General features: G+C 32.3%; 1 protein-coding gene across 1 annotated transcript in view; it reads left to right on the forward strand.

Moving 5' to 3' along the window:
• Positions 1 to 461: 461 nt before the first annotated feature.
• The window catches only part of LOC124540320 (collagen alpha-1(IX) chain-like), a 30,806-nt gene continuing 11,495 nt past the window's right edge, over positions 462 to 19,772 (forward strand). Inside the window, exons 1-12 of the mRNA XM_047117806.1 lie at positions 462 to 581; positions 5,507 to 5,565; positions 6,823 to 7,021; positions 9,098 to 9,290; positions 10,968 to 11,045; positions 13,270 to 13,356; positions 14,481 to 14,549; positions 15,248 to 15,283; positions 16,222 to 16,287; positions 16,367 to 16,429; positions 16,515 to 16,610; positions 16,998 to 17,076. Coding sequence (XP_046973762.1) covers positions 568 to 581; positions 5,507 to 5,565; positions 6,823 to 7,021; positions 9,098 to 9,290; positions 10,968 to 11,045; positions 13,270 to 13,356; positions 14,481 to 14,549; positions 15,248 to 15,283; positions 16,222 to 16,287; positions 16,367 to 16,429; positions 16,515 to 16,610; positions 16,998 to 17,076 — 1,039 coding nt within the window. The 5' untranslated portion in view covers positions 462 to 567. The remainder of the gene's footprint in view (positions 582 to 5,506; positions 5,566 to 6,822; positions 7,022 to 9,097; positions 9,291 to 10,967; positions 11,046 to 13,269; positions 13,357 to 14,480; positions 14,550 to 15,247; positions 15,284 to 16,221; positions 16,288 to 16,366; positions 16,430 to 16,514; positions 16,611 to 16,997; positions 17,077 to 19,772) is intronic.

Below are 19,772 nucleotides of genomic sequence, written 5' to 3' on the forward strand. Positions count from 1 at the left end.
CTTTTGAATGGTCATTTTACAATTAAGTGAAGCTACCACCGGTTCGGAAAGTAGATTCTACCGAGAAGAACCGGCAATAAACTCAGTAATTACTCTTTTTCAACATCTAAAAAATACAAAGTCATGTTATTTCAAAACAATTATTTAAATGAATATATGCAGCTTGGAAGTCAACAGGTATTAACTCCACGCTTTTTTAGGATTTTACTCTTATTTATAAAACCTGTCACTTTTTACTTTTAAAATTAATAATATCTCCTTAAAGTTCAGAAATCGAAATAAATATTTGTAAGAAAGAGACGGAGCATTTAAATATATAGCGTGTGAGTGGGACGCATATAGCATTAAAGTTGATGCGTTTAGACTCCAGTGAATATAAGCATTAAAAAGCCTGTCAGAAAAATTAATTGATATATATCATTCTGCGTCAACAAATCTCAGTTTGCTGATTAGCCTGCGCCCATTGAGCATACCAGTACAAGACTCGGTCTATAATGGTGATGCCATATAACAAAATGTGTTCTTAAATTAAAAAAAAAAAACTCATTCAAATATTGTTCATTAATTATGGATATTTTTAGGTAAGTTGTTTTTTTTTTTTAAACCAGTTAAAATATTGTATCTTAGCTGTTTGCGCTTCTGTTGCCAAATTGAATCGCCAAATATTCAGTTAATTGGTTCAGTAACCGTTGAAGTTGTAAAATTCTAATTAAAAACGCGTAAAATGAAGCCACGCGATGACGTCAGCGTTTTAAAATGTTTTGTTTTAACTAAACGCTCAAAGTTAGTGATTATAAATATTTAAAATGTTAAATTTTTCAATTTAGATTTGTTTGTGTTTAAAATATATCATGTACTTATGTAACCAATCTGTACCTGGACTGGATATTAAAAAAAAGTTTTTTTTTTAATTAAGTCATTTTTATGTTCGTTTTAATGTACATATTAATATTTAGTATTATAATTTTGAAACTTTGACAGAGATGTAAAAATGATTTTTATTTTTTTAACTATGTTAAAATTAATTGTGTTATACGTTATGATGCGATGAAGCAAGATATGTAAACAACCAACGTGTTTATTTATATAAATCATAAACTATACTATTTTTGATATTACCCACCGACTGCAAATATACCTGTATAATGTATAAGGCAACTGAATATTACAGTAGCTATACTCAAATCAAATGTTTGAAAATCCATTATAAATATTCCGTAAGAATTTTTTCCGTTTTTACAAGTACAGTAACAGCCTGTAAATTTCCCACTGCTGGGATAAGGCCTCCTCTTCCGTTAAGGGTTTGGAACATATTCCATTTCATTTTTACAAATAGTAAGTTAATCATTAATTTCTGTGCCTTAGCTCATCTCCAAATCCGTGATAATAATTAAGGTTATGACATTATTATCACGGTTTCAGTTTCATAAAAGTATGCACGTAAATTAGTGTTATTTTCTTTAATCATACACTATTTCATGGAATATTTATCTCATATAGAGATGATCGTTTATTACATAACTAAACCTATTTTACTATCTAGTGTTTATAAAATGCATGTAATATATTTTTATAAATACGTTAATTTCCTTACAATATTTAGCAATTACTATTTTTTTTTATAACGAAGTATTCAAATTTAAATCATTCAGCCGATACTTATGTCTTTTCAGAAGCCATTGAGATCAAATTTAACTGAAATTTTTGTGAGACTGATGAAGACTCATCTTTGACAGCTATTAAAAAAAAAAAACTTATTTCTGGTCGGAAATCTCCGTCTAATTTTAGTCCAAGATCTGCACCTGATTCTGTTCTATAGAAGTGGGACAAATTTAATGGTTTCTTGAAGGTCAATTAATTGTTAACCTTACGGTATCGAGATTTGATGACCCGCTGAATTGAGCCGCGAGGTCACATTGATTCGGTTTGATTGGCTGTTACATATTGACTGGAATGATAGAAAATTTATTGTTTTTCAACAACCTTTTGAGTTGAAATTAAAAGTTTTTTATATTATAATTCTAAATTCAAATCACATATTTTGTTAAGAAATTGAGGAGTTTATCGTCCATAGATTATATAATGTTATTACCAATCATGTAATTTACTAATATTTTATGAATACTCGAAGTCACCCCAGGATTAAAGACATCACTATTGAGGGATCAAATCTGGATAAACGTTATATATTAAGTTATTGCACGTGTAAATAAAACTAATTATAACGGATGAATCGCGTATATTAATTATTTTTAATTATATTATTATTTTATATATATTATTAACAACTACCGCCAACGATTTCTCAATTGATATCTTGAGTTCAATAATATTTCCTTTGTTCTTCAAATAGACAAATGTCATCTTAGTCTACCCGTGACCACGAACACTGCAAAGTGCTCGAAACGTCGGGATGTTTAAAAATAATTAATATACGCGATTCATCCGTTATAATTAGTTTTATTTAAATGTGTAATAATCGCGAAAATTTTGTATCAGATGATGATTTGACCCTTGCATCCATGAATTGGAGCGTGGTGTCATAAGCTCTAAGCCAAGAGACAAACGCACGAGCAAATCATCCTGGATTCGCAGAAGACAAACATACAATAACAACAAAAGCCAGTAAATTTCCCACTGCTGGGCTAAGGCCTCTTCTCCCTTTATGGAAAAGGGTTGCAACATATTCCACCACGCTGTTCCAATGCGGGTTAGTGGAATACGCATGTGGTAGAATTCTATGTTTTTAGACACATGCAGGTTTCACTTAAATATTCAGTGGTGCTTGCCTGGGTTTGAACCCGCAATCATCGGTTAAGATGCACGCGTTCTAACTACTCATCTTTGGGGCATCTCGGCATACACATACTAAGAACTTTATTTTATTTTTGGGGCCAGAGCCTTGAACACCCAACAGTGTTTAATTACAAGCTGAATTAATTACAATTAAGAAACGCACAGAAAAACAAACGAACATCATTTTTTATTTATATGGAGTTTAAAGAAAATCCATATGACGCTTTATATAAAATAAAATATCATTTTTATGGTACAGTTATGCGCTCATTGGGCCATTAAGGTCGGTTCAATTTAAAACAGTCACTTGACCATAATAGAGCCATCATTAGCTTAGCTGGATACGATCTTACATTTTAAAATTATTATAACATCATTCTTATATTTTAAACTAGCTGTGCCTACGACCTTGTACGCGTTTGAATTTACAAAAATGTACAAAAAAGAAATGTTATTGTAGCCTGAGTTACTTCCTATTATGTCAGTTATCTGCCAGTGAAAGTCTAAAATCGGTCCAGCCGTTCCAGAGATTAGCCGGAACAAACAGACAGACAGACAGACCCACAAAAATAGTAAAAAAGGGCTATTTTAATATTACAAACAGACACTCAAATTTTGTTATATGATGCTGATACTATATATAGTACAGAATTTGTTTATTTAAGACATCACATTGGAAACTAATATTATCAGTGTTTCTGATTATATTGTTAATTTAATATACGACCTGGCTTCGCACAGGTGCAATGCTAATACTAAATGTAGTAGAAATTGTCTAAATTATCAATGTCATACGATATGATATGTCATATAATACGTCAGTAATTTTGTCTGTCTGTAATGCATTTCGATACTAAATATGATATATTTTTTAAATGCTTTGATTTTTTTTATATGTTTCTTAGACTAAATATTCTTATAATATCAGAAGTAATACCAGAAATATCTGTAATATAATAAAGTAAATATTATTGCACGCGCAAAACTGTGCATGATTAATAATCAGCTGCAGAAATATTTCTGAACTAGTGAACGTCATCAGGATAAAGATCCAGTTATAATAAAAACGAGAAATACAAATGTATAAAAACTAAAATTAATCTTAATGGATCCTAATTTGTATGATTCTGTATGTATATTGTGTGACTAGTAATAGTAGTGGTAGAATAATATGATCTGTCATGGATGTTGGGAAGGTGATGCTTTTGAGGCGCTTACGTCATATACCCCATAAATCTTCCAGATTCTGCATCTTATATTACCCGCAAATATTCCACTTCTAAACAAAAACCACGTCTTACTGTTTATTTGTTTATTGGGAAACAAACAGTATTACAGTCAATCAATTGAAAATAATTCATATAAAAATAAATACATAAACCAATTAAGTTTCCACCGATTACAAGTTCATTTGGAGCTAAGAAGAATAAAACGTAGATATAAACACACGTTGGCCAAAATAGAAACCACAGATTAAAATTAAAATATAAAAATTGATGACATTGAGCAAAGGAAATTAAGACAATTATTCAAAAAAAAAAAAAAATCATGAGTTAAACATAAATTATCAAAAATAAAATTAATTAATTACAATTTACAGGCATTACTAATTTCTTTTTTTAAACTTTTTTTTGTACACATTGTAAAATCTATATTGGCAAAACATTTATTATACTTATCACAGGCACGGAAAATAAAAGTATTTTGAGCATATTTGGTTTTTATGATAGGTAAATGAAAAAGGGACTGATGACGCGTATTAATTTTAGGTCATCTAAAGCATACATTTTGTAACAGATAGGGTGAATCTACAAAATTTTGAAGTATCTTAAATAAAAACAATTGATCTCTTTCCATGCGACGGTATTCTAAAGATGGAATGTGTGAAATATTCTGATTATGCGGCAAAAACTTGTAACTCAAATGTTTAATAAATTTGCGCTGAATTTTCTCTAATTGCATAATATGGCATTTATAAAAGGGATTCCAAGCAGTTGAACAATATTCGAGGACCGATCTAACAAACGAATTATATAAAAGTATTAAAGTATTTGCGTTTTTAAAATCCCTACCTACTCTTAAAACAAATCCAAGCATTCGGAAAGCTTTAGCTGTAACGTAATCAATGTGGGACTTAAAAGTTAGTTTGCTATCAATGTAAATACCCAAGTCTCGCACCTCGGTAACTCGTGCAATAATATTGTTATCTAGATGGTAATTGAAGTTAATATCTTTAGTTTTACGAGTGAAAGAGATAACATTACATTTCTTTACATTTAAACACAAATAGTTGTCTGAGCAGTACTTACATAATCTGTCTAGGTCATTTTGTAGGAGTTTGCAATCAGAAGTTTGAGTTACTCGTCTAAAGATTTTCATGTCGTCATAAAATCGGTATAAAGTCTGTATAAAATCGGTGGTGACCATTTACCACCAGTTGGCCCAGTCACTCGTTCTCCAACCTATATAATAAAAAATGGTCGATTGGCTTTGAACGAAGCTGCTTTTCTACAGTCATCAGCATAAATATTTTTGGTCATTTAAAAAAGCTTGTTCCAAAAATGTTTTACTATTTATTTCGTTAAAAACTTGCAGGTTTCATCTCCGTCATGATATGATAAACATAAACCAATCAGAACACACGATATATCTATATATCTTGGCTTATCAGTTTTTGAACTAAATTTAATAAAAAAAATATTAATTTCAGGTATTATTGCATCGTATATTTCATTTACACTACACGATTGAAGACGGCAAATGCAATAGGTAAGTAAATATTGGAAAATATATATATAGTGATATAGAATGACACAACTTAGATGTAGCATTGGCAAATTCAATAAAACCGATTACTGCCGATTTATGCAACCAATAGAAATAGCTCTCTATCGAGCCATTCGACGCTATTCGTCGCTATAGATTCTCGCGTCAGATCAACCAGAAAAAGCAAGTGGATGTAAATCGACGTGTCAAATTGAAGAATATATTAGGTCATATGATGTTAAAAGTTATTACGTTTGTGTAAAGATCATATGCGTATTAGAAATAAATATTGATAATTTGGGATAGCGTACTTAAATTCGGATGTGATCGGTTTAACGAATTTTGCCGATGCTACATCTAAGTGATGTCGTACTATAAAATGTTGTGGTATTCAGAGCAATCGACTAACACCACTTTATTTTGCTCTGTTGCGATGTGAACCGTCACTGGACTAGAATATCCGGATATATCCATAACAAATGAATGTTTAATCCTAACTTATATAAGTATTAAATATGAAAGTTAGATGACCTTCGTGGTCGAGTGGTGTGTACACCGGTTTTCATGGGTACACTACTCCGAGGTCCTGGGTTTGATTCCCGGCCGAGTCGATGTAGATTATCATTAGTTTTCTATGTTGTCTTGGGCCTGGGTGTTTGTGGTGCCGTTGTTACTTCTGATTTTCCATAGCACAAATGCTTCAGCTATTTATATTGGGATTAGAGTAATGTATGTTATGTAATCCGATATTTATTTATTTAGTGCCATGGTTAAACCATCGAACTGAATCTGGTGAAATTTGGTTTAACACATGCTTGAGCTATTCGGAAGATTACAGGTTTTTTTATGCCTAATCGACCAACCCCAAAATGGTACGATGTCCATGTACAAATACAACAGCCTGTAAATTTCCCACTGCTGGGCTAAGACCTACTCTTTGAGGAGAATGTTTGGAATATATTCTATCACGCTGTTCCAATGCGAGTTGTTGGAATACACAAGTAGCAGAATTTCGGTGAAATTAGGCACATGCAGGTTTCTTCACGATGTTTTCCTTCACTGCCGAGTGTTCATATATGAATATGAATTATTTGAAACCTACTAAAAGTTACATAAACGAAAGATAAGATTTAAAAGTGTTGACAAAAGGTTTTATCGTTAAGATAGAAAAAAAATGATCTCGTCGGGCCAATCTCCGGAAAAGTTACAATTTGACTAAAGCTAAGGCTCAAATTGTAATATAATCAATTGAATTTCCAGGTAATGCAACATCCGCGCCACCACTGTCATCGTGTTCCTCGATCGGTGGTACTGATGTGGACTTTCAAACGGTAGATTTGATAGCAGTTTACCAATTGGACAGATCCAATACCACCGGCGTGACACTCGTCCAAGGCTCGCAGGATTTGCAAAGGGCCTACAGAATTGGGGATGGAGCGAACCTTACTTTGCCTTTACGGTAAGTTGCCTCGATGATATTATTTGAGAACGTGTAACGTCGTTATGTATTTACACGTATACGACCTTATTTATTAGAATGACAATAATAACACACACCGTGATTTAGTTTTATAGGTAAAAATCTGCTAGTTGATGTTCCTTTCTTGAATGCTCTTGATCGCTTGGTTTTGGGACAGCTACAGACTGAATTAGCAAAATCAACACCCATATGATTCTGCGACATATATGTAGTAGTATATAAGCAATACGAACACTGTGATTTGTTTCATTTGAATGTTTTAAATAAATCCTGACGTACACAGAATTAATATAAGCAAGGAAGATAGAATTCTTATATACATAGAGCTAGTAATTCTGTTATAGGAAAAAAGCTTTTAAAATAGGTACTCAGATAATTTAAAAATGGTGGCTTGCGAATGGTAATTTTTAAAATAGCAACGAAACTATGATCAAAAATAATAATTGGTGTTCAGAAAAATTTTACTGAGTTTTTGATGCTGATTATTTTCTGGTTTTGTTATATTTCCTAATCGGATAGATTCTCGGCTCGACGACTTCAAATAAACAAGCATCATATCGAATTATCAGAACTGACAACAAATTCGTTGATACAAGAAAACGTTCAGCAAGGGATTGGATTATTAATTCGATATAGCTTTGCGGAGAACAACACAGATTCAAATAGGCCCTTTTATCTTGCTTCACTTACGATAACAATGAAGAAATAAACGAAACAAATATAATAAGAAGCTTTCATGAAACGGAACGTACGCTTCGTATACATTATTAATTTAATCCCCAATTGCTAAACCAAAAGTTGAAAGAATGCTTCGAAATTAAATTCGAAATTTGCAAATTCTCATGATCAACCAACAAAGAAATATCTAGAATATTTTTAATGTCAGGCGTAAAAGCGTTGTATTGGATTATTTGTATTGATCCGAGAGGTAGCGTTGCAAATGCAAAAGTCATAGTAAGCTGCTGATATTAACGTCGATAGTTGATCTTATTTGACTAATAAGTGAACCGAGCGTCAACTTGCCAAGTGGCAGTGGGTGTGGGTAAAGGAGGATTCGAAAGAGGTGAAAAAAAATATATAAATGAAGTAATAGTACGCCAGCTCAAACTTTTTCCATGAATAGTTGACTTTATACTGAACTGAAAAAAAAGTCAGGTGCATCGTAGAGGAGGGAATATGCGTCAGCTGCTCGCATGAACTTGTAAAAAAACAATAACGTTATAGTATGCCGGATGAAATTGAACTACGTGATTGTTTAAATAATTAAAATTACGAAATTACCAGTCCAGTCCCAGTCAAGATTTAAAATTGTGGAGTATTAGTAACTATTCATGGAAAAAGTTTGAGCTGGCGTACTATTACTTAATTATTTTATTTTTTTACCACTTCCGCAACCTCCCAATTCCACACCCACCGTGAGTGGACCAGACGCTTGGTTCAGTATTAATATTTCGAGATAAATAGAAAAAGAAGGCAAACGTCGGCGTAAAATTACTGCAAACGAAACGACATCTTGTTTCGTTGTCTTGAGACCCCCCGGTTGAAACGAAGCTGTTTTCGCTGTATGTTGTGTATCTCCGAAATGAAGAACAAGAATCTTCTTCTGCCTGGCAATTATTAATCCCAGCTATTGTCAGGGTCTGCCTTCCGACAAAGTCTACCCCACTTTCCACGATTTTTAGTGTCATTCTGTGTGAGTCCATTGGCTCAAACAGCACCTAGTTCTAGGTACAAATATATGAAGAACGAAGTATGTTTGAGAGTAATTATACGTCTAGACAAAAAGGTTATTAAAACAAAATTAAATATAAAATATACATACAATAACAAAAAAAAATATTTTTATTACAACCTATATATTAGTAAGTATATAATAAAGACGAGAGGAACGAGATAAAAATATCTTTTAAGGCCACAATCGGATTAATAGTTAAGCAACGCATAGAGGACAAACGTACTAACATCAATTTTTGTGTCAATATCACTGGGTGGGGAGTATCTACTTCATCTAACGTATTGGCTTTCTATTTAAATGCATTGTATCTTTTTTTTCAGGCAAGTCTTTCCCAATGGTCTGCCAGAATACTTCAGCGTGATAGGGACCTTCAATGCTCATAATCACCGAAGGCCTTGGAGCTTGATCCGCGCTAGATCTCAAACGCTTCAGTTCTCGATAACATTACTGCCGAATCTGAGGAAATTTGCTGTTTTTGTGCAGAATTCTCGAGTGGTCTTCTCTTCACCAGAGGTAAGATGTTAATTTGTTTAAATTTGCTTATAAAAGGAGCCGAGATAGCCCAGTGGGTAAAAAGCGTGCATCTTAACCGATGATTGCGGGTTTAAACTCAAGCAAGGACCACTGTATAATTATGCAAATACTTAATTTCTGTTTATAATTCATTTCGTGCTTGGTGGTGAAGGAAAACATCGTGAGGAAGCAAGTCTAATTTCATAGAAATTCTGACACATGTGTATTCCACCAACCCGCATTGGATCAGCGTGGAGGAATATGTTCAAAATCTTCTCCTTAAAGGGAGAGGAGGCCTTAGCCCAGAAGTGAGAAATTTAGAGGCTGTTGTTGTTGTTATAAAAGAAATAACTTTTTAGAGAAAATTTAGAAACGTTTTTTAAATCATCTTGTGAAAAAAAGTTGTTGCATCTGTAGCTCGTTAAGTACAGTCTAATCCCAAGATGGCGTTCAACTAGAGAATTTTAAAGTTAGAATTAAAATAATCATAGTTGTTACCCGTGGTTTCTATCTCGTATATTTTTCTAGATAGCGGTAACTTTTATCTTATGATAAATGTTGATTCGCTCGGTCAGTGAATGAATGAATTCAGATTTGGGAATCCATAGTTATTGTCATAGACTATTCATGCTCTCGACCAATGATATTGCGTCAATTAGATGTCAAATTTTAATTACAAAGATCGAATAGCATTTTTTAAAAAGAAACACCCTTGCCGATCGAAGACGCTTACTGTCCAGTAAGCATCATGACATGTTCATCTATAAACTAATTAAGGGCACTTTCGATTGTCCAGACTTATTATCACGGATATATATTTCTGCATAATTGATTCTTTGTTTGTATATTTATTTAATATTTTCGTATTTATTAGGCATCTAATTAACTTATAGGAAAGAAAAGGTACTGGAAAATTCATACTACTAAATAATTAAATAAGCTTATGACTTATTTATTTTTATTAATTATTGGCACTTGTAAATGAATCTAAGAATAAATCTTGTCTATCATTTAAATAAAACTAATTATAACGGATGAATCGCGTATATTAATTATATTTGAACATCCCGACGTTTTGAGCACTTTGCAGTGTTCGTGGTCACGGGTAGACAAAGATGACATTTGTCTATTTGAAGAACAAAGGAAATATTATTAACAACTACCGCCAACGATTTCTCAATTGATATCTTGAGTAACGTTCCGGTTGCACGCAGAAGGCACTAACTGTATCTTTAGGTCTTGCAGTCTGTTGGATTTGGGATTTTAAATTTTTAATAACTTATTAAAAAAATAATGTTCAAAAATAATTAATATACGCGATTCATCCGTTATAATTAGTTTTATTTAAATGTGTAATAATCGCGAACATTTAAGACAACAATAAATCTTGTCTATCAATTAAAGTCTTCGAAAGGTTGAACTGGAAAATGTTTCCTTCGTTCCTTCGATGTTTAAAATTAAACAGAATATAAATATTTGATATCTGAAGACCTTTATATAGATACACAATAGTATATCATTACATTGTAAAAAAAAACGTATTGCAATGCTTGGCTTTCTTCAGCTATTAGGCCTAAAATGTAGATACTCTTTAAAAAGTATTTGTCTATGGTTATTTGATATATATCATTGAATTCTTGGTGTTATTTTTAAATTAATATTTACAAAATGTTTCAGCTATTCAGACCAGGATGGCATAAACTACACGTAGCTATTACCAATGACACCGTTTACGCGGCTGTAGATTGTATTGAGGTAAGAACTAGACCTGTGTTATATATCATACATTTGCTTAAAACTTTTTTACACACCAAATATATACTACAAACGACAAACGCTACAAGCATTATTCCAAACAACCTCGGGAAGTGTAGAAAATGTTTCAAACTTTCAAAATGTTTTATTAATAATAATAATATCACATACATTACTCTGATCCCAATGTAAGTAGCTGAAGCCTGAAGCACTTGTGTTATGGAAAATCAGAAGTAGCGACGGTACCACAAACACCCAGACCCAAGACGACATAGGAAACTAATGAATATTTTGTACATCGACTCATTAGGGACCCAGGAGCTCGGAGTGGTGTATCCTTGAAAATCAGTGTAAACACTACTCGACCGCAGAGGTCCTTTCATTATTAAAGGGATATACAAATATGTTATTTAGATTAGTTTCAATGTAGAGTTTCATTAGAGCAAGCTCAATTAACTCTTAATGGAGGGGAAGCGAGTATCTTGAGCTTCGTAGCGCAGTAATGGTTGAATTTGGGTTTAAATTATAATATAGGGCTTTGTGCAAGCCCGCCTGGGTAGCTACCACCCACTCATCAGTTATTCTCCCGCCAAATAACAGTACTCAGTATTGTTGTGTTCCGGTCTGAAGGGTGAGTGAGCCAGTGTAACTACAGGCACAAGGGACATAACATCTTAGTTCCCAAGGTTGGTGGCACATTGACGATGTAAGGAATAGTTATTATTTATTATAGCGTCATTGTCTATGGGTGATGGTGACCACTTACCATCAGGTGGCCCATATGCTCGTCCGCCAATCTATACAATAAATATAAATATATATATGTATATGTATATATATATTTAGAGGCGATAGAGAATAATTGTTTCACAGAATAAACACGTATTAAAACGTTAATTTTCGTGGAACACGCTTTAATATCTGAACTATTATCAACGTATTTTGTTCGTTCATAGTTCGTTTACACAAACAAGGAAACTATTTCCAAAATAAGGAACCTGACTTCATAAAAATCAATTTAATAGTCTTTGTATGGGAATTAACAAAAAACAAAAAAGTAACACAAAATTAATAAGATATAAAAAAAAGAATATAAAAAAAGAAGAACATTAAAAGTGTTGTACAATGGACAGACTTATGGCTTATTAGCCATCTTTTTCAGACAACCCAATCAAAGGGAGATTTCAAAACCATCGGCGTAGACGGTGCAGTCATAAACTTACATACAAATAGTTACACACTAATACTTATACTTCCTACATATATAGATATTATGCATAAATAATATATATCTCTATCATACATTAATACTTAAGATAATAAAATGATATAAAAATACATAAAATTACAAATGTTATACATAATAATATACCCATATTATTATCATTTTACCATACATACATCCAATATATAATTAATAATATTACTATAGGTTTATTAACATAAGAATTAACAACATTAAAGGCTCAATATATATACAAATATGAACTAAAACTAGTTACTGTATAAATCTTGACCGCGTGGAATGGTGGCAAGAATGCTAATAATAATAATTAATAATTGAACTAAATCATACTTATTTCAAACTAGTAATCGCCCGCGTCTTCGCTCAAGTTTTAGTTTGGCTGTCATGTGTTGGGCAAAAAAGGCTAAGCCCTTCCTTGAAGTCCAAATTTGCTTCGTATCATATGACATCAAAGTCGGTTCAGGGGTTTGGTCGTGAATGAGCGACAGACAAACAGAGTTACTTTCACTTTTATAATATTACTAGTAACCTGCCCCGGCTTCGCACGGGTGAAATGATATGACATCACAGTAGAAACTTCTAAAACTATAAGTGTTCTACCCGTGACCACGAACGCTGTAAAGTGCTCGAAACGTCGGGATGTCAAAAAAATAATAATATACGCAATTCAAATCCGTTATAACTAGTTTTATTCCAATGTGTATGTTTATATCAATGAAAATTTAACACAACATTATTATAAGTGTTTCTTTAAGAATTTGTCTATGTATTATATATAAAAAATTTCTACTAGAATCATTCTATCTATTAAAAAATCGCATCAAAATCCGTTGCGTAGTCTTAAATATTTAAGCATACAAAGGGATAGGGACAGAAAAAGTGAGTTTGTTTTATACTATGTAATGTATAGAAGTATAGATAATGCTTGTAGACAAGATACAAGTTCTAAATTATTCTTTTTTATTCTTGATGTTCCAGTTAGAACCGGAGTATATAAGTCCTCACGACTTTAGCAAAGCGACGTCTATCACCATCATCAGCAACGACGATGGAACTCCAGCTCCGGTAAGGAATTACAGAACTGAACTAATTGTCAAACGATCACAGCCTCGACTATACCAATTTTATTTACGATACTAGAGAATCTCTTCGGATGTCTTTAACAAAGTAGGAAAATTTATTGTGCGTCACAATATATTTACAACAACATTATGTATTATTCATAGTAACATTGATCAACAACAACAACAGCCTGTAAATTCCCACTGCTGGGCTAAGGCCTCCTCTCCCTTTGAGGAGAAGGTTTGGAACATATTCCATCACGCTGTTCCAATGCGGGTTGGTGGAATACACATGTGGCAGAATTTCTATGAAATTTGTCACATGCAGGTTTCCTCACGATGTTTTCCTTCACTGCTGAGCATGAGATGAATTATAAAGACAAATTAAGCACATGAATCAGCGGTGCTTGCCTGGGTTTAAACCCGCAATCATCGGTTAAGATGCACGCGTTCTAACCACTGGGCCATCTCAGCTCAACATTGATCATTTTGATAAAATTTGTGATAATCATTGTATGTGCACAAGAAGTAAGGATAAACTACAAGTTTCCGATTCCGCAAAGTCAATAAATCCTTCTTGGGGAATGGTATCCGTTTATACAATAAAATTCCGCACACATTTTTAAATTTGCCGTTTCGTAAATTTAAATAACTTGTAAAAAATTCATTGGCAAAGAAGGCATATTATTCAAGATTATTATATAAAAAACCGTCGAATTAATACTTGTAGACTTCCAGACAGGATAAATTACATACATTTATAATGGTCATTAACTAATATGACTGTACTTTTCAATGTTGAAAAAGAGTAACTACTGATTTTCCTGCCGATTCTTCTTGGTATAATCTACTTTTCGATCCGGTAGCTTCATTTAATATAGTTGTTAAATGACGATTCAAAAGTGCTTGTAAAATCACTTGAATAAAGTATATTTTGATTTTGTTTTTGATTCTGATAGTGTTTTTGATTGTCTTTTCAAAGATAAGCTTCATAACAAAGACACACGGTTCATTATCACAATCTGTTTCAACGTGACATACTGCATTATAAAAGTGACCTGTGCCCTTGAGTCACTATTGTTCAACGTTATCTTAGATCTAAGGATGAGTGTTCAACGATCTTTTCAGATTGATCTCCAGTGGTTATCTTTGAGCTGCAACCGTTACAACCTGACAGATGAGAGCTGTGAAGAAATCGTAAGATTTTTGATTTGAAAGATTTTTTGTGTTACAGTTATTACCATTTTGATGTCATTGTTAATTAATTGTCTCAAGGCTTTGCTTGACTTTTAAGCGGTTAGGCAACAAAAGTAGCATTTCAATTTTAGTTTAAGCTTTATTAAATAAGGTTCATTGACTCCGCAAACAAAGAAATAATAGACAAACTGAAGTATTTTCGCTTTTCTAATATTAGTATAGAATATATAATGTATAGCTAGAATGTATAGCTAAAGGTTATATATCCTTTCCAAACCTCAGACACCAAATATGCCAAATTCCATGGTGGTCAGGATACTCAAGATGTGAGAGAATAACACACAAACAAACTCACATTCATGTTTATAATATTAGCTACGGTTTGAGTTTTGATTTAAAGCGTTATCAAAATACTAAAAAAATTAAAGCAGATTTTTCAGTTTGGAATTTAAATCCATTTGAATTTTATGCAATGTCAGTTATATGGGTACTAATCTGCTTTACCTATGCTGTAAATCATCTGCTGATGATTTACAGCATATTTCACTGTTATAGGTAAAGGGAAAATCTTATTCCATGAGCTCATGGAATAAGATTTTTGCCCAGCTTTGGGACTGTTCTTTATTGTGTTATAATTAGTGAATAAGCGATCTTGTTGTCATTATGATTTTATTGGTTCATAATTTGTTTGTTTTCAGGAAATACCCGAATTTTTGATTGCTACCGTACCTCCAGTAAGTACATTCATAATTTACCCGGGGAGAGGGGATTATTAGGTGGTAATAGTAGATAGTTGAGTAGTTTTGCTACCATCTACCAACAAAATTAATTGACAAAATAATTTGACAGCTTAATTAAATTTATTGACGCATTTTATTGAAGAGTCGAGATGGCCCTGTGGTTAGAACGCGTGCATCCTAATCGATGATTGCGGGTTCACCCAGGCGAGCACCGCTGTTTCATGTGCTTAATTTGTCTTTATAATTCATCTCGTGCTCAGCGGTGAAGGAAAACATCGTGAGGAAACCTGCATGTGACAAATTTCATAGAAATTCTGCCACATGTGCATTCCACCAACCGCTTCCGCATTGGAACAGCGTGGTGGAATATGTTCCAAACCTTCTCTTCAAAGGGAGAGGAGGCCTTTAGCCCAGCAGTGGGAATTTACAGGCTGTTGTTGTTGTTGTAATTATTGAAATATGACGTCATCAAAGATCAAATATGGTGGATGAAGCAGTTGGATAGTAAATTTATTACTATATATATAACAGTAGAATATATTGTTTGGCCCGATATGGTCGTTTACATTGTCACTATCATTCGTAGGCGTAAATTATTGTTAGATTATCTCACTAACTCAATTGCCCGATGTGGCTTATGGCATAAACTCTAAGGGCGTAATTGTGACGTCACACTATTATTATTTGTTATTTTAAAGTAATTTGTTTTATTTAAATTATTTTGTCATAATGATTATTAAGTTAGTGGGTCGCATGCAAACCTCCCGTTAATTTCGTAGATTTTTGCGAATTTAAAAACCTAGGACCGATTTAAAATTAATGACATCTGTACGCACGTTGTACTTTTTTTTAATATATATATATATATCCTATTGCTATTCAATAAGCTACTTAGTTAATAAACTAATAAATTAACACTATTTTTTTTTCAGTTTCCCATCGTGCCGCCCAATGTTGACCCTTATTTGGAACAAACGTGTAACCAGACATGTCCACCGGTATGAGACTTCACCACATAAATACTGATGTAGTTCTTATAAGTAAATTTGCATTAATAACTTAAATTTAATTTTCAAGGGTCCTGAAGGGCCCCCAGGCCCAAAAGGGGAGGAAGGTATTAGAGGTTACACAGGATTGCCGGTAAGGATGTGTTATATTATATCTCTGATTTTGACATACTTTAAGTTTTATTACTTTAAAGTAATTACTTTATAAAAACTTGTAGGGAGTACGTGGCTTGCAAGGGCCCCCTGGTATAGAGGGGCCTCCAGGGACTAAAGGGGAGAAAGGAGAAAGGGGACCAGCGGGAAACGCTAATAACGTATGTATTTTATTGACTATTTGTAAGACTATAATATATCGTACGTACAAAAATACAGATTATGGAGCTAATTTCCAAAGACTATTCAACTATGCAAGAGTACAAATTGTGCGTAACTTAGGGCGTTGTACTATATGTCGGTTGTTTGCCCAAATGGGATAAATCTGGCACAGGGTTTGATGTACTTCTAATGGAATGTAATTAATCTTTCAATTAAATATATTATATTAGTAAAAGAATGTATTTTTTTTGTCTCTGATCAGATCAGACAAGAGATTGTGTATTCAGAGAAAAAGCTGAATAACATTACTGGTCCGATTTAAGATATCAAGAGCATTGCATTAAGCGTTTTGAATGAAAAAAATCTTTATTTTTGCGATATTCTAGGTGACAGTAGTTCCTGGACCTCCAGGAAAGGACGGTCCACGAGGATCGAAAGGCGAAAAAGGAGATCAAGGCTTTAAAGGTATATATTATTTCTTTCTTATAAAGACTCAAATATTAACCTTTCTCAGTTGTAAGCAATGAATAGTCATAACACATCATTAATTTAAATTCCCTTTGAAACCAAATATGAATAATATTCCATTTCAAACCAGCTAGCTAGCAAGCTACTGGTAATTTAGATTCAAGTATATTTATCACTACTAATAGGCTATTTGACTGGTTTTTTAAAATCCATTTTATATTATTAAGTAGAGGTTAAGGAACCCAGTAAAAGTTGTGTTTTTTATCTCTAGTACATATTTGCCGAAAAATATCATATTAAAAATTCCATATTTAAATAGCGCGCGAAAACGCTACGTGGACAATATGGCGCTGCAATGGGGTCGGTGACATCACTTTGCTGTATTTTAATCTGTGGTACTATATGTACCACAGATTAAAATATAGTACAGTAGAAAAGCAAGGTTTACAAGAAAGTGACTTCATCATAAGCCCGGCCAATCAGGAGCGTTTTGGGTCACGTGACAAACGTTTGAAAATATGCATTTTTATTTATTGATTTTTGAATAAATTAACCCTTATCGTGGCAAAAAATTTTTTTCAAAGAAAAGCAAAAACAAATTATTTCGTTGGTTTCTTTGGGTTATAACATAAAAACATAAAAAAAATAAATTAAAAAATCATGATATGGAAATTTCGGAAAAACAATATGTATACTATAATATACATTGCTACGTTTACTGTGATTAGCGCATTTTTGGGACTGTATATTATACTATACATTGCTTTATTTAGGCAGGGTTTGAATTAAACTGCTTTTAACATTTACCAAAAAATAAACGGCATAATTTTAAATAAAAATACATATATTACTGATAATAAAAATATTTAATTAAAAAGAAATATTTTTTGAATAAAAACTTTACCTAATTAAAACCCTAAAAATGTTTTTATTATAAAAACATAGACTCTATTGCTTGTTGGTGACTCTAAAAAATAATTTAGTTTTTTCACATAACAAAGGTGAACCTTACACATTTGCCTATAATGCCTACAATTGCCCCTACAATTGCCTATAATGATATTAATCGCCAAAAAATCTAGTATTTCTTCTTTTGTAACTTTTATGGATCTTCCAGTTCTTTGTGTGCTATTTAAATTAGTGTGAGTTATAATGATATCTACTAAGTCTTCTAAAAAATCTATAAAATTTAACTAATGGAGACCAATAAGATGGTACATTTTTCAAAAACATAGGTTTGGCTATTTCTACATTGTTTTTGAACTGTGCTTTTTGCCAACGAAAGGTAAATTGATTTTTCTAGTACAGTAAAGAGGGTAAAGATGAAATTGAAGGTTCTGCGTCATAATTAGTCTCTGATGGATTAGGAAACACCTGTTTAAGAATGGAAGTAAGAAGAACTTCAGTTGTTTTGGCATAATTGTAATCTGTATGCGTTCCGTCATCATCAGAACTTTGTAAGAGGTTTAACCTTTCGTAGCTGGAATTTATCGAGGCTGCTTCGGAACTTTCTGCCGGTCCAATCATTCCAGCTTCATCACGCTATTTGTCCCATCACTTGAGTCAGAGTCTGCATTCTTTACAGGCACTAAGGATAAAATCCGCCTATCTTTTTCACTCATAGCAGTCTAAAACCAAAGCAAAAGAAACATGCAAAACAACCATCCCAACCATCATTCTAGTAAAGCAATAGTGTGTTATAGATAGGTAAATACTTTATTATTGGTCCCATAATGAAGAAAATTATCATGCAGTATTAATAAATAATAGAGAACACAAAATAATAATAAAAGAAATAATAATTTTATGGAAATCGAGCCCACAACCTCGTGAGTATCTCAGCAGACGATTTCTAAAATCAACAGGGTAGTAGGTTCTTTTTAAATTATAATAAAATTGATTCAGTAGTTCAAATAGAAAAGAAGATTGCAAGTATCTTAAATTTATTTTAAAGTTTAGTAAGTTTAGAGTAAAATAATATTGATCCCGTGAAGTTAGCAATGTATATTATTCTATACACATCAAATGAAAGGTAAATTACTCCTTTTGTGGCATTGTATAGTATAATATACGTTAGTAAAAAACACGACAAATTCATGCTAATTCGTATAGAGAAAACAGTAATTTTATAAAAATATGTAACTTCAGACATTACAGAATGTTTATTTTATAAAATACATACACATTAAGGCGCATAATAATAAAAATAAAATAAAACTTACCTTGGATAAAAAATAACGGTTCATCTTGACAGTTATTTTTCAAATTTGATTTAACATTATTACAGATAATGTAATATTTTTATTTTTTAAGTATAAAGAAACGTCTAGAAATGTCATTTGTTCAATAAAACTATGTTAAAATATATTTGTTATAATAGTATATTTTTGTGAAGTTATATGTATAATATACTATACAAAATAAAGATAAGGGTTAAGTATTATTTTCAACTTTCGTTAGTAAATAACCATTTTTAAACTACATAATATACACTGATTACATTAATAAATTTATTTTTCGCATTGTCAAATAGCCTATTGGGCCCTAATTGATTAATAAAAATAATTTCGTAATAACTAACTAAGATATATTATTTTTCACTCGGTCGTACTGTTAATATCATGCATCTTTAATAACTTCTGTATATTTATAAACAAATTATTTATTTTCACGTATGGACATCATTAGAAGAT

Source organism: Vanessa cardui, chromosome 24 (assembly GCF_905220365.1).
Source record: "Vanessa cardui chromosome 24, ilVanCard2.1, whole genome shotgun sequence".
NCBI classification, from domain to species: Eukaryota; Metazoa; Arthropoda; class Insecta; order Lepidoptera; family Nymphalidae; genus Vanessa; species Vanessa cardui.